This window comes from Pterocles gutturalis, unplaced genomic scaffold, assembly GCF_000699245.1.
Source record: "Pterocles gutturalis isolate BGI_N339 unplaced genomic scaffold, ASM69924v1 scaffold19018, whole genome shotgun sequence".
NCBI classification, from domain to species: domain Eukaryota; kingdom Metazoa; phylum Chordata; class Aves; order Pterocliformes; family Pteroclidae; genus Pterocles; species Pterocles gutturalis.
Window position 1 is genome coordinate 38,007 of NW_010126008.1, and position 13,620 is coordinate 51,626.

Consider the following 13,620-nt stretch of genomic DNA (forward strand, 5'->3'; position numbering starts at 1 on the left):
AGCTGTGTCGAAAGGGGCTGTCAGAAATGAGCAAGGGGATAGGAATCTGGCTCCCAGGATCCATGCAGGGCATTGCTGCGCCCCTTCGGATGCTTCCAGCGGGTGGGATCGCATGCTCTCTTCCCATGCGTGGGTGTACCGCTGGGAACAGTTTGTTGTTTGGGTTCTTGGGAGAAGCACGGAGAGCTTTTGCTCCTGAAAATTCGCGATCTTCACCTGAGAGGGCAAATACTTGCCAGTTGTTTGTCATCTTTGCTCACGTGTGTCGGCCCATAAATTCTATTTTCAGAGCACAAACTAAACACGCCAGGAGGGCGTGGGAAACCAGGTAAACAGCCGTCCAGGGGTACAGTGCCATACTTGTGTTCTGTGGTGGGGAACTGCCTGCCCCACCTTAACTCTCCCATTCCCTAGGGCTCGTGCACGGGTAAGTGCTGTGACCCCAGAGCACTGGCTGGCAGCCCTGGGAGAGTCCTTGCTGGAAGGTGGCAGCTTCCTTTTCCCTCTCCTCGAGCCTCCTGACCAGCCTTGGTGTAGCTGTGTCCTGAGTGAGTTCCCAGCCCCATTCCTGAGTTTGGTCACCCTATTTCCAGCAGAGATTTGAGCTTCTTCATTCCTTTCTTATCATTTTATTGGGAACAGCCAGGCTGCGATTGCAATGTCAGGATGTGTGTGTGGCCAAGCGGGGCCTTATCCTGCCGGATCCTGGGACTCCTGAGGGAACGAGCCTTCGGGAGCTCCCCGCAGTGCCTCCAGGCCTCACACCTGTGTATGGGTGGGTTGCTTTGGGGTGGCTTTCTCCTCTCTCCCCCTCTGCATTTTTAAAAATCTGACACAGGTTTGGGTAAGTGAGGCTTCTGCTCGCGTCACTTTCTCCAAGCAGTGACGCACACGTGCTCTTTTTTTGCCACATAAGTGGGTGGTTTATGTGCTGGGAGGGAATGATTCATAAATTAGCTAGAGCCCGGGCCTTTTCGGTGTTGCCCTAATGATGTGCGAAGGTGTCAGCCTTTCTTCCTGGCCTTCAAGCGGGCAGGCTGTTGAGTGGTTACCTCTTCACTCGCTAGCTGTGGGAAGTCCAGCCTCGCCTGGGGTAACGTGCTAATCCTGCACATAGGGTGGGGGTAAAAGCAGAGAGAGGCCTGCTGCCTGCAAACAAAAACCATGAAAATACTGCTTGCTGCAGAATTCTGTCACTTGACTGCAATTTTTGGAGTCTTTTGTAACCAGGACGAGTAAGCACAGAATGACCGTCTTTGACAAGGGTGTCCCTGGGAGGGACAGCAAGTGAGCGTAGGTGTCTGTCAGGGGGTTACTGTGGGCCCCCGTGTGCTCGTGGGAGTGCTGTGGGCCTCGGTGTGCTGGTGCTGGGCTGGCCACCGTAACACCCCAATGGGAGGGTGTGCTGAGCGAGGGGAGAAGAGGAGGAAAATTGAGGTGCAGGAAGCTACGGGGGGAAACGCTTAACAAGCAAATTGTTTGTTTATTCAAAATGATAATGTCAGGAGAGCAAGAAAGTATTTTGAAAGCAACCAGGCAGGCTAATTCCTCCCCTTGTTTTCTGATATGAGAAAGCTCTCGTGCAGGCTGTAGCGATCAATGATGTCTCTCTGCAGAGAAACTGTGCAGGACAGTTAGAAGCAGTGTTAAGAGAAAGCATCTGCAGCACAGAGGAAAAAAAAATAATTCTCTGCTCATAGCATTAGTTATTAGAAACCTTGAGCAACCCATAGTTAATGAAACCAGCTTGTCTCATTAGCCACACTTCAAAATTATATTTACAGAGGTTAGCGAAACTAAATATTTTTCTTTGTGGCCAGAGTGGCGTCATGAGAGACCCGGTCTTATACAACCCGTTTTTACTGCATGACTTGCAACACAGCTTTGGCCTTGGTTCCTAAATTTTCATATTTAAATGAGGAGGGATTGGATCTTGTTTTGCCCAAGCTGGTTCTGATGTGGGCTCTAGCTTTAGAGCACAGCTTGAATGTTTACGGTTCAAGTTAAATTTTCTAAGCTGCAATTGGAAATTCTCACAGATACTGCCATGTAGTTTTTGTTCTGTTTGGTTTTGTTTTGTTTCTACTCTTTTATTTCATTAGTAGAATTAGAAACGGAGAATATTTGTTCTTAGTTTGCCATCTTTATAGGCACACTGTAGACACATTGTTCTTTAGAGAGCAACATGTACTTCTGAAAGAAGCATTGGTGTAGTAGTTTACACGGCTCTCCTGTTCCCAGCACCTGCCCCGGGCAGATACGAGGCATTTTCTGTTGTACCTTCTCAAACAGCTGTACGAAGGGACTTTTTTTACATAGATGTAGTATGGCTTTTACTTGACAAGGATAAAAGTAAGGGATTAGTGTCACCCTTTAAATATCTGATCCTTTAGATTCAAACTTGGGTGGTTTGGTGGTCACTCCAGTGGTGCCCTTGAAGTCATTATCAAAGTTGGATCCTGCCATTATGTACTGAAATGTGCATAGGCCTCATCCCATGCATACCTCCTGCACGAGATGCCATGTTAGAAAATATTCACCTCAGGCAAAATAATTGTTAAAGAGGTTTGCCGACAGCTGATCATGGATCTTGAGAAGATATCGTAAGCATTTATGAGGCCCCTTGCCCTCTTAGCACACCCACTGGTGAGCACCTGTCTGATTCCTAAGAGTATGCCCAGCTTCACATGTTTTGCAGCACGAAGGTCCTACTGATGTGTTGTGAGCACATTTCTACTTTGGATGATGATGTTGAATGCCCAGCCTTGCCTGGGCCCCAGGAAACACTCTACTATAACTTTACTCTTAGTATTAAACACACAACCTGGCTATTTTTCCTTCTTTCTAAATTATGAAGCCACTGGTGGTTTCCATACTAGAAGTTTTGCAGACAGTCTAGGTCTTCTAGAAATAGTTGTCTTCTTTAGACTATATTACTATGTACTCTTTTTCTATTTTATGCAGTGTTACATGAGACCAGCCATGATTCGAACAGTTTCTGGGATGAAGTGATGTGATTAATATTTGCTTTCCTTGCCGTCTTTACACAAGAGAATATATTTATTGAGATATCCTGTTTTGATAAGATTTTTTTTATTGATCCATTTTTAGTTTATAGGCTCGCTATTTTATACTGATGTTAGAAAAACCAGGTTATAAGATGCTTCATTTTTAGGCAGCCTTGAAAATGGAGAGCTGCCACTGGCGACTCTAGAAATGAATGTGTAGCCACAACAGCAAAAGCAGTGGGGCTGATCTTCTCCACATCCTGTTCCGTACTCATCCAAGCCATGCTATTTGCACTGGTACAGTATTACAGTCTGCCTGAAAAGAAATACATTCTGTGTTGCTGTGACTAAGGTGCAAAACCTCAACTTGTGCAAGCGAAGGAAATATGTAGTATCAGCAGAGCTACATGGGGTTGAAATACCTGATGGTTTTGAATGGATTCATATTCTTCATGTTGTGAAATAAGAATTGTACTTTATAGAAGAACCTTGGAGTCAGTGAAGTTCCCTCTTTAACTGTCCTATCCCAGATCCATTATAAATATAGCCCTTGTGTTTGTCGCATGTTAAATTTAGCTTTATATCCCTCAGTGGCTTAATTTTGCATACTTGCTTCATAAAATGTCTTCCCCTTTGTTATTTCCTGCTCCTCTGTTCTCTGCAGAGTTTGAAGGGCTCTGTTGGTCATGTTATTTTACTCAAGAAGGAATCTGCTTTCATAGAGAGTAGAGAAATGCTGATTTAATTAAATAGCTTCCACAAAGGAGGGGTTTCTTACATGCAACAGTATTTTCTTTTCCTTTTTATATCCTTCACGGTCAAGCAAAGGTGGTTTTCCAGAGTAGTGACAGGTTAAGAGCTGAGACAGTTGTATATACACAGTTTGATACCCTATTATTACTTCTATTTTAATGTGGAGAACAGCCATTGCAACTCATTGTATCTAGGACACAGCCACATGCACTGTAATTGTTCCAGCTTTCAAATGGATTGTCACCCCACCCCAGAATATTTTTCAAGTAAATTGATTTAGACTGAACAAATGAAATTTTTGGTTTTAACATTTCCTGAATCCCAGGAATAAGAGTTTGCTATTTCATTTTTAATGTCTCACCTAAGGCAGATCTTGATCCAGTTACAATTAATGGGGATTCAAGGGGTCCAAAGGCTGATTTCTCTAGAATCTGAGCCCTTTCCAGTTGTGGCAGTACTCTCCTAATTCCCATTTTAAAGGAGCAAATAGATACTAATGTCTGGTCAATGGATTTAAACCAGTTGACAGAATGGATTAATTGCTGAGAAGATTTACTCTTGTAAATGCCTCTCTCAAGTTGTGAATTGCATTTCAAGAAATCCTTTTTCCTTTCTTTCCTTTACCTACCAGGAGCAGTTCAGAACGGAGGAAGGAGAAATCAAGAGATGCAGCGAGATGCAGGAGAAGCAAAGAAACGGAAGTTTTCTATGAACTGGCACATGAGCTGCCCCTGCCTCACAATATCAGTTCCCACCTGGACAAGGCATCCATAATGCGCCTGGCAATCAGTTTCCTACGCACTCACAAGCTTCTGTCTTCAGGTAAGAGCTAGCTAAAAGAAGTTGTCAGTGCTAGTTGATGGCAGGTTGGTAAGATCACGCATGTTCTTCTTTGAGTATTGGGTCCTAAAGTGAGAGCAGGACACAACTGCTTGTGCTGTGAGAATACAACTGGATTTAAAGATAGGTTGGTGGGGGTTTTTAATCAGAATTTTGTATATTTTAATTGGGATGGAAAAATCAGAGTATCTGAGTGATATTAACCATAAAAGGTCTTCACTATCAAAATAACATCTGGTGCAGTTTTGCCTCTCTGAAAAAAAAAAACTCTCAAAACTCTGCAATGTGCTTCAGTAAACTCAGTTACGAGATTTTGAACTTCCAAGTGTTTAATCAGAATTCAAATATGCATCTTAAGCTTCCATGCTGAAACAAGTAAATTCTGGTTTGACATGGCAAGCATGTTTGTGCCAGTGCATTCAAAAGGCATCTGCGAAGTTCTGAAGGTCCAGTCCTTTATTTGAAAGGACTATTTATGCTGTATGCTGGTAATGAGTGGTAGATAGATTGTTTATGACTAGATAGACTAAGATAGCTAAAGCAAACAACTTTAAAATATTAAACGAGTGGATTCTAAGTAATCAGAATTTTGCTCATGTTGGACTAGTAGGAAATGTGAACCAGCATCACTTTCATAGCCTGTGAAAACTGATAACATTAACAATATTCTTATTTTGCACCTATATTTGAATAATCATTTTGAAGGAAATCTGGTTTGAGTAGCCTGTGAGATCAATGAAAACAAGTGATATTTCTGGGGGAACTTTCACAGAGTGACCTATAAGTGTCCAGAACACGTTACCAAAACAATGCCTGCATTGTTTGTGAAAGGTAAACCCTAAATTTCATCTTTTCCTTCATTAACGGCAAAACTCCCAATAAGGTCACGATTGCACTTCCTCTCTTTAGAAAAGCTGAGTCATAGCATAACAATTACTTTAATAAATGTTATTAGGAAATATCTAATTTCGTGGAATAGTATGCTGTCAGTTTGTTGTTGGTTAGTCTGAAAAATATGACAAATTCAATTCTGCTTCTGTGTGCTTTGTAATTTTTGTAGCTTTTTTGGGTTCTGCTAAGACTATTGTATAAAATGTGGGTGTTTTCATCTTAGCTTACAGAATGTGGTTTTAACATTTATTTATGTGAAAAAAGTTTACTTGCTGAACGGTGTTTGCAAATCATCTCTAATTTAATAATATAATTAATACTTGAAGAAGTTGCATAAATAGTAAAATATTCTTAAACATGCCATACATGCCATACCCCAAGCCAGTTTGTTAGTAACTTTCTCATAAAAACACAGCTTCAGCTTTTCAAATATTTACACAGCATGAAATAGAGATTGGCATAGCATAGGAAAAGCAAACTTCTGAAGGGCTGTAACAGGTAATACAAATAATGCATGTGTCTGTGAAACTTGACATGAAATTGTTTGATGCTGTCATCATCAGAACAATACATTTGCTTACCTGGAAGCTGCTAAGTTTAAAGTGAAATTTTCAAATAGATGTACATTACTTGATGAGGAAAAAATCTGCGGATAAAACATTTAGTGCTTCAGTAGTGTTAAAGCTTAGGCTCATGTAATTTGATAGTGAGAACTACTCAATATTCACACATACACATACATATATGATTTTTCTGTGACAGTGCTTGAAAAACAATGTGATTCATGTAGCTGATTTACATTTTCTTGAAGTACCACCAGGGCCCAGCAGTTAGAAGGGGATCTGGAAATGAAACATTAGAGTAGTGACAGGCTGTGATTTAATATTTCAGGCTTTCTCCATGTTAGTTATTTGCTTAGCCTTAAATCCGATGCACTTCCTCAGTCTAAATATTGACTTGGATTAAGTCCTCTCATTAAAATTTGCGTTGTTAGTCAAATGCAAATTTGGCCATCACTGCATCTTTAGACACTGAAGATGTAGATAAAGGTTTTAAAATCTCTAGTGCTTCTATTCTGAGGAATTGAACTTAAGGTACTTTAAAGGGACTGATCTTCTGGAAGAGCTGCTTATTATTTTCTGACAGTAAGAATACACTGAAATTAAAGAACTCGGACCAGAAACCACTGTTTGCTTTTAAAGGCCTTGTCTGCTGCTTTCATTCTTCCAAGTATAGCTAGCATTTAAATTAGCCAAGGTAAAGAAGAAGGCTGAAAATTTAAGCCCTGAATATTTGAAAGATAAAATTTCTCAGGCATTTGGAATAAAAAATAAAATCAGAAAGAGAACTTTCATTATTGTTATCAGAATAATGACTTCAGAGTATAATTTCTTCCTCAGCCAATTGCTCAACAGTCTATGCTTGCTGAGATTTCTGAGATTCACAGGTGTAGAGTACTGCTCTGCCAAAGTCAATCTCTTAGCAGGTTCAGAGCTGTTTCTTGTTCTTAGAAGACAAGACTGCAAGATTGAATATAGTCATTTCTGGCAGGTGAAATTTGTTGAAAAAATACTGCCTTTCAGGACTGATGAACACCACCATTGCCATAAAATATCTGGTTAATATAGCTGATATTTGATGGGTGCTGTTTTTCTGATCTGTTCCTGTAAAAGCAGAATTTAAGCCTTTGATGCAGGGCTTCTGAATAATGTCAGTCTTTATAAGGACACTGGCTTTCACTAGAAGACTGTCCGATTTAATTCAAAGCGATAGGTTTTCAGTACAGGTTTTGGCTCTCAGATGAAGTGTGCTGCTCACCACATTTTGGCAAGAGCGTGGAGCAAATGGACAGGGCTTGTGTGATGCCTGTCTGCACTCTGTTCTCGCTTTTGCTCTAAACCCTTCTGAGCCCCAAGAAAAGCTGCCCCCACTTCACACGCGTGTTTAGCAGATTGGAATTTGGCTGTTAATTCTGTGTTGCATTTGAGGAGCCTGATTCGACTGATGGGAAACACAGGGGTTACTGTGTCATCTCTGACAGGTGAACTGGGAAATGGGAAGGTGGAGGACTGCAGTGTACAGGAGGAGCAAATGCCTGCACCAGCCCTCAGACCTCCCCCCCTCCTTTGCTTTATGTTCTCTTCATGGAAGTAGTTTTGATTATTTGGGCTAGACACTTAGTGTAAACTGGAGTTAAATGGGAGTGTTTGTTCTGACATTAATTAGGACATTAAAATATCATTTACTGCATTTTTATATAAATATATACACAGTGTCACTAAAATAAGCTTGCAGTGCAGCTTGAAAAATGCTTGAAAAGGTAGTAAAGAAAAAAGTATTGCTTGATGAGTTGTTTTTTTATTTATTATTTATTCTGTCAAAAACTACTAGTACACCAGATTTTATTTTACATTACTGTTTCTGGGCACAACTCTCAAATGTGAACACATCTCTTCAATTTCATGGCAATTTTGCTGGGAGCAAAGAGAGCAAGAGCCTTCCCAGGACTGCATCCTCGGCTTTCTGCAAGCTGATGCTCCAGATGGGATTTCAGAGATGGCTGTAGGCAATTTGCCAGCCTCAGTCCGCTGGCATTGAGTGTCTCATGCCCCTTCCTATTATTCCCTGGTTCGGAATAGGGCTTTTCACTGATGTAGCTTGGGCTGGTTTACTAGCTGTGTCTGCATAATGATTATTTATCTGTCAGGAAGCCAAGGCCTAGGGAAATCTATGCCCACATTCTTCCAGCAGGTGAATGGCAGAGCCCACGAATCTGAGCCTTCATTGAGAGCTCTCCTGATACCTACCTCCGAAAATCTCAGCTTCTGGCTTACATGGTGCACGTCTCCTGCAGGCGTTGCAGGGCTTGAGCTTGGCCCTTGTATCCTATAATAATAGGAAATAGCTGGTTGTATATCTCAGAGTTCAAAAGGGTAAAAAATACCAGGTTTTGCTTTATAAAAGTTGCTGCTTTACTTAGTAACACATTTCCCTTTGATTTTCACAGTAGGCAATTCTGTGTGGGAATGTTGGAGAGGAAGCCTTTAACATTTAGAAATGCAGGCTGTTCGTCTGACGGCCTGATTGAGATTAGTATCACAGGAAGCAAACTGAAACAATAGCCTTATAATACTGTTTCCATGTTGTGCACAGAACAGTACATGGTATAATTGGAATGCTAAGTAGAAATATCATTTAATTATGATAATCTTAAATATTTTTCAAGATGTCTCCTAATTCTGTTGGCATAACACATTTTTGCCATTGTCACATTCAAATGTTCGGGATAAATTTAGAACTGATCTTTGTTCATTTCAAGTAAAGGTTTTCATCCCATAAAGTTGCTGCTGAAAATAGACAGTTTGATGCTTATCAGTAGTGAAGCTTTTGGATTTGGGATCTTAGGTCCTTCAGTATGGTCAGAAAAATTGGTAGCAGCACTTGCCCCCTACGATTCTCTAGAATAGCTAGTCCGTTAGCCTAATGCTTTCTGGGGGGTTAATAGATGGCAAAAGAGAAATACTCTCTTTTGCTAAAGAATGGCTGTCTTGGTTAACAGCTAACATAGTGACAGTTGCTAAGGCTGCCTCAGTCTCTTTTTGTCTGAATATGAGGAAGAGAATCCACTTTAGGAAGCCTGTATAGGCATTACCATAAGGTGTCAATAATTTAAAGTGTTTCTTTGGACCATGCTGATACTAAGGCATTACAGGAACCAGAACTCTCTTGTTCTGGTGAGTTTCTCTGTGCCAGGACTATAGACGTTTTAATCAGGCTAATCAGGCAAACACAGTTTTATCAGCTTTCTTTAATTGCATCCCAATTGTGTGGTCACCCGGGTGTCTTTTCTGTGCAGAGATCCAGCAAAGGAAACTGGATGGGAGTTGCTCCTGTGCAGGCAGACAGCAGCAAAAATGGGGAGGGAACAGGGAAGCAGACGGGAAGTTGTTTGGGAGAAGGGAGGCCACGAGGAAGCCAGTGTGAAGTTGTTTCAAGGGAGGGAGACAACGGAGCCGGAAAGCCAGCAGGGAGCAGAAGGGAAAAAATAGCTTTTCTCTAGGCTTTTAAGGGAGAGGACAAACTGTAGGGAGAAGTGATGTGGGCATTGTTTTTGAATGTCTGGACAAGCTACATCTAGTCTCAGACCATTGTGGCACAAAACAGTGCTTTAAAAATAGCATGTCTACTTGTTTGCTTTTATTAAATTGTGAGAATAGTTTTGTGCCAACCATGCTGCTAGGAATGAGAGTGGAGCCAGGTGCTGAGCGCTTCACCTGCTTGAAGTGATGTCCCTTTTCTGGGAAGGTGCACCAGAAGGAACCACAGGGCTCAGGAAGCCTGGTCTGATGGGGTGCTTCATCCAGATGTTCAACACTGATGGCTACAGTACTTGAAACAGCTTCCTGGGAGCAGCATCTGAGTGATTTGGCTAGATATAAACACTGCAATTAAAACAACACCAACAGAAGTATTTTCTTTATCAAAGTTGCTTGTGCACTTGGTGATAAGAGCCCTTCAGGATGCTTCAAGTTTAAGAGTAGCTTTTTCACGATGTATCTAAATTTAAACCTTTTATTGAACACATCGAAAATATCCCTTTGAACAGGATGTACTGCCCCGTCAAGACTGAAAAAAAGAAAAAGGGAAAAAAGAAATCTGTTGCTTTCCTTTGATGCAAAACAAGAAACCAGGAAAAGACAAGTATGTCTCAAAGCTGCGCGCTCTGATGCAGGATGGAGCTGCTCTTAGATCTTCCCTAACTTCTGCCTACAGGCACCAAGCAGTTTTTACAACCCTCTTCAGGAGTGGCAGCTATCGCCTGGTGTCCATTATGCACCATATCCATGCAACTTTCTGGTAGCTGTAGGATCCAGGATTAGAGACAAAGCCATGAAAATTCTGTGGAGGTGACAATGTGACCTCCAGTAAAACCTCTTTTTATCACTCTCTACCTCTGAACTGGGACAGATCAAAGGTGTTGAGAGGAGTATAGGCTGTTTGCTCTGAGGTTGTTTATACCTGTGCAGTTATTTCTTGTAAGGAGAGCCTGGTTTTTGAGCCTTCAGACTCGTTCCAAGAGGTTGGACTGAAGGAAATGAGCAAGCATCTACGGAAAACGTGTTCTTAAACTTGGGAACAGTGCACATCCTGACAGTGGGAATTAATCAAAGCTTGTTTACAAGAGCTATTTTTAGCATAAAAGGTTATCATAAACACTGAAATAAGCATTTGCCATTACAGTTCAAAGTTGCTTGTTGATGAATAAATTCTACTTTGGTGGTTAGAAAAATTTTCAAAATAGAGCTGATTAAAAATATTTATCAAAATTTGATGAAGACTGAGACAGGGACTGAAAAATGCTCTATCAAAATTTGATACAGACCAAGAAATACTGCCTTGGGGCATTATGAACAGTGGATGATGACCCATCAAACTGGGACATGAGTCACAGTTGCTCTGTTCCTGGTTCTGCTGTAGCTCTGTGACCCCAGGGAGGCCATTGCACTTTTCCGTGGCTCTCTGAACCTGTTTCAAGATCTCTCCATCTCAGCTAGGCAGGGATCCTCTCTCCTTTTCAGGCTTCCCAGTGCTACATGAGCACAATCTTGGCTGGGATCCATAAATGTAACTATAATATGAACAATAATATTACAGTACTTCACTCTGCTGAATGTTCTATTAATTTATAGTTAAACTGGCATATTTGCAGTCCAGTCTCCCTGCTATACTGTCATGGTGCCTGAACTGAGATACTCCTGTTAGTAAAGATGGCAAAAGTTGCAGGAAAAAAAAAGAACTGCATCCTTATTCCAAAATTTAGTTAGCAGCTATTTTGAAAAGCAATGCTGATGACAGAACCTCTACCTAGAAATCAGGGATAGGACATAGAAGGTAGAAATCAGTCCATGGTTGCCTTTCTTTAAAACCTGGAAAATTCTGGCAAGTCTACATGGAGTGCTGCTACCTGGATAAAGTGACATCAAATCTACTGGAAACCAACTTCCGTCCCCACCTCCTCATTCTAACTCCATACTTTCATTTGGTCCCAGCTTTCTCAAATGTTTTCCATCTGAAGCTGAAATTTCTTATGCTAAAGTGAAAGACAATAGGGATTTCTGGGAGCAGCTTGCAGTAGTGGCTTTATTTGTTTTTCTTCTGCAAAACAGAGTCTTTCTAAAGCAAACTGGATTTTTGCTAGTTGAAATAACTGAATTGCTTCTGATGTATCAGTCTCCTAATGTGGATATATCATTGGTAGTTAGTGTTTTTCATAGGAGAAGGGGAACAAGCTGTAATGCTGTAACTGCAGCCATACAAGGGACTGCTATTTATTATTTATATTACTATAATTATACTAAGTTACCTGATACAGGGCATAGTAGGGCTGCCACAGTGATGGCCAGCATATTTCTTTGCTGCAGACTGAGGATCTTCAGGTAGCTGATACGCTTCAGGGGTTCAGCACCCACTTCTGGGACTGTGTGTTTGCAACCATCACAAAGAACCTGGACACACCAGAAGACGTAAGCACCTTTGCTGTTTCCCCCAGTGCCTGGGCTTCCCTGGGCAGGCTGCCGGGGATGCTCATGGGGGACAGGCAAGGAATAGACGGGCAGCAGCAGCACAGTGGCCCCCGGAGATACTTGTCACCTACCTTTATGTGCCTGATAGTGCCTACAGTTTCCTTGATACAGGTGCTCTGTCTTTGAAACATGAGCACGCCTCATTAAGTACTGCCAGCTCCCCTTGCCTATTGCAGCTGGGGCTGCTGAGGGGGAAGGCAGGGATGCAGTGGGGTTTACGGAGTTACTAGGGAAGCTGGAGAGTGTCTGCAAAACCTTGTAACCCCTTTAGGGTTACGTGAGAGGGGTTACACAGCAGCACAAACCCTCTTCCCTCCCTCCTTCCACTCCACATCACACACGTGTCCAGCTGGACAAAGGTAATTTTAATAAAAAAAGTTCAACTCTCATCCCACAAAACCCTGTAAGCATGTGCTTTAAAGCTGACTTTGTAGTTAAGTGCTGTGCTCATCTAGGACCTTAAGAGTTTGAACCTGCAGCCATGTGAGTGATCCTATGTCCTCAGTGTGTGTTTGTATAAGTAATATAATTTATATACATGGAAAAGCAAACTTAATCATCTGATAATACAAGTAAAGTGTTTGTCTTTCACTGTTGGAGGCATTTAAGAATACAAATGCTTTGAATAGCCTTCCTGCCTTTGAATGGTCATGTTTTGTTAATGCAGACTTAATGAGCTGGGGAAAAAAATGGAAAGGAGGGTCTGGGGTTAGAGCTGAAAAGTCATTTTTTTCTCTGAACCCACACTTGACTGATTGTCTTGGGCTATAGCCATGATCCCTCCTGAATAAACCATTTGTTTGCTTCCGGAAAAGTAAAAAAAGACCCTTGACATTCTTTACGCAGCAGAAATGAGCTTGGGAGCAGATGGTCACTTACCTTTTTTTTTTTTTTTTTTTCTTCCCTGAATGTCATTATGGTCAAAGTGCATACTATTCAAATATATTATTGTGTATTTTCTGTATTTTAAATGCTAGCCCTGATGTAATTTCCTGAAGTCAGTTGCTTTGTGCTGAGGAGGAACTGGCCCCTGCGTGTGTACTCAGAATTGCAGTGCAGGGACATGAAATGACAAATCCCCAGCCTTTGCTGGCCATCCCCAGAGAGCGTCTTCACTTCCCTGCTACCAAACAATCACATTGAGAAGCAAAGGGTGATAAACCCAGTGCTCCCAATGGCTCTGGGGCTGAGTCTGTTTGTTCCCTTGTTTGCAGGATGGGTAAAGGGCTGCTGCCAAGGAGAGATGTTGAGGAGCAGGAGGAGGATGCAGAAGCAGCAGCCAGAATAATTTTTGTCACTACTCATCTGTTCCAAGCAGCGGCTCGATGGGCTCTGCATTGTAAATGCTCCCCCTCTCCATTTGCTTGCTGTCCATCCTTAGGCACTAGCAGATGCAGATGTAGTTGCAGGAGGTGTGTACGCTGAACTCATTCTTTAATCATAACTCATTAATACTTTAAAGTAAAAACTGCATCAGTTTGGCTCAGCTCAGTCTCTTCCCTATCCAAAAAAATACCAAACCCAAACGACTTCTAACGATGTTT

At 41.7% G+C, this 13,620-nt stretch overlaps 1 protein-coding gene across 1 annotated transcript in view; it reads left to right on the top strand.

The window, feature by feature from the left end:
* Positions 1–4,419: 4,419 nt before the first annotated feature.
* LOC104465678 (endothelial PAS domain-containing protein 1-like) overlaps positions 4,420–13,620 on the top strand; it is a gene marked incomplete at its 3' end in the record, with an annotated part of 12,826 nt that continues 3,625 nt past the window's right edge. Inside the window, exon 1 of the mRNA XM_010078818.1 lies at positions 4,420–4,583. Coding sequence (XP_010077120.1) covers positions 4,535–4,583 — 49 coding nt within the window. The remainder of the gene's footprint in view (positions 4,584–13,620) is intronic.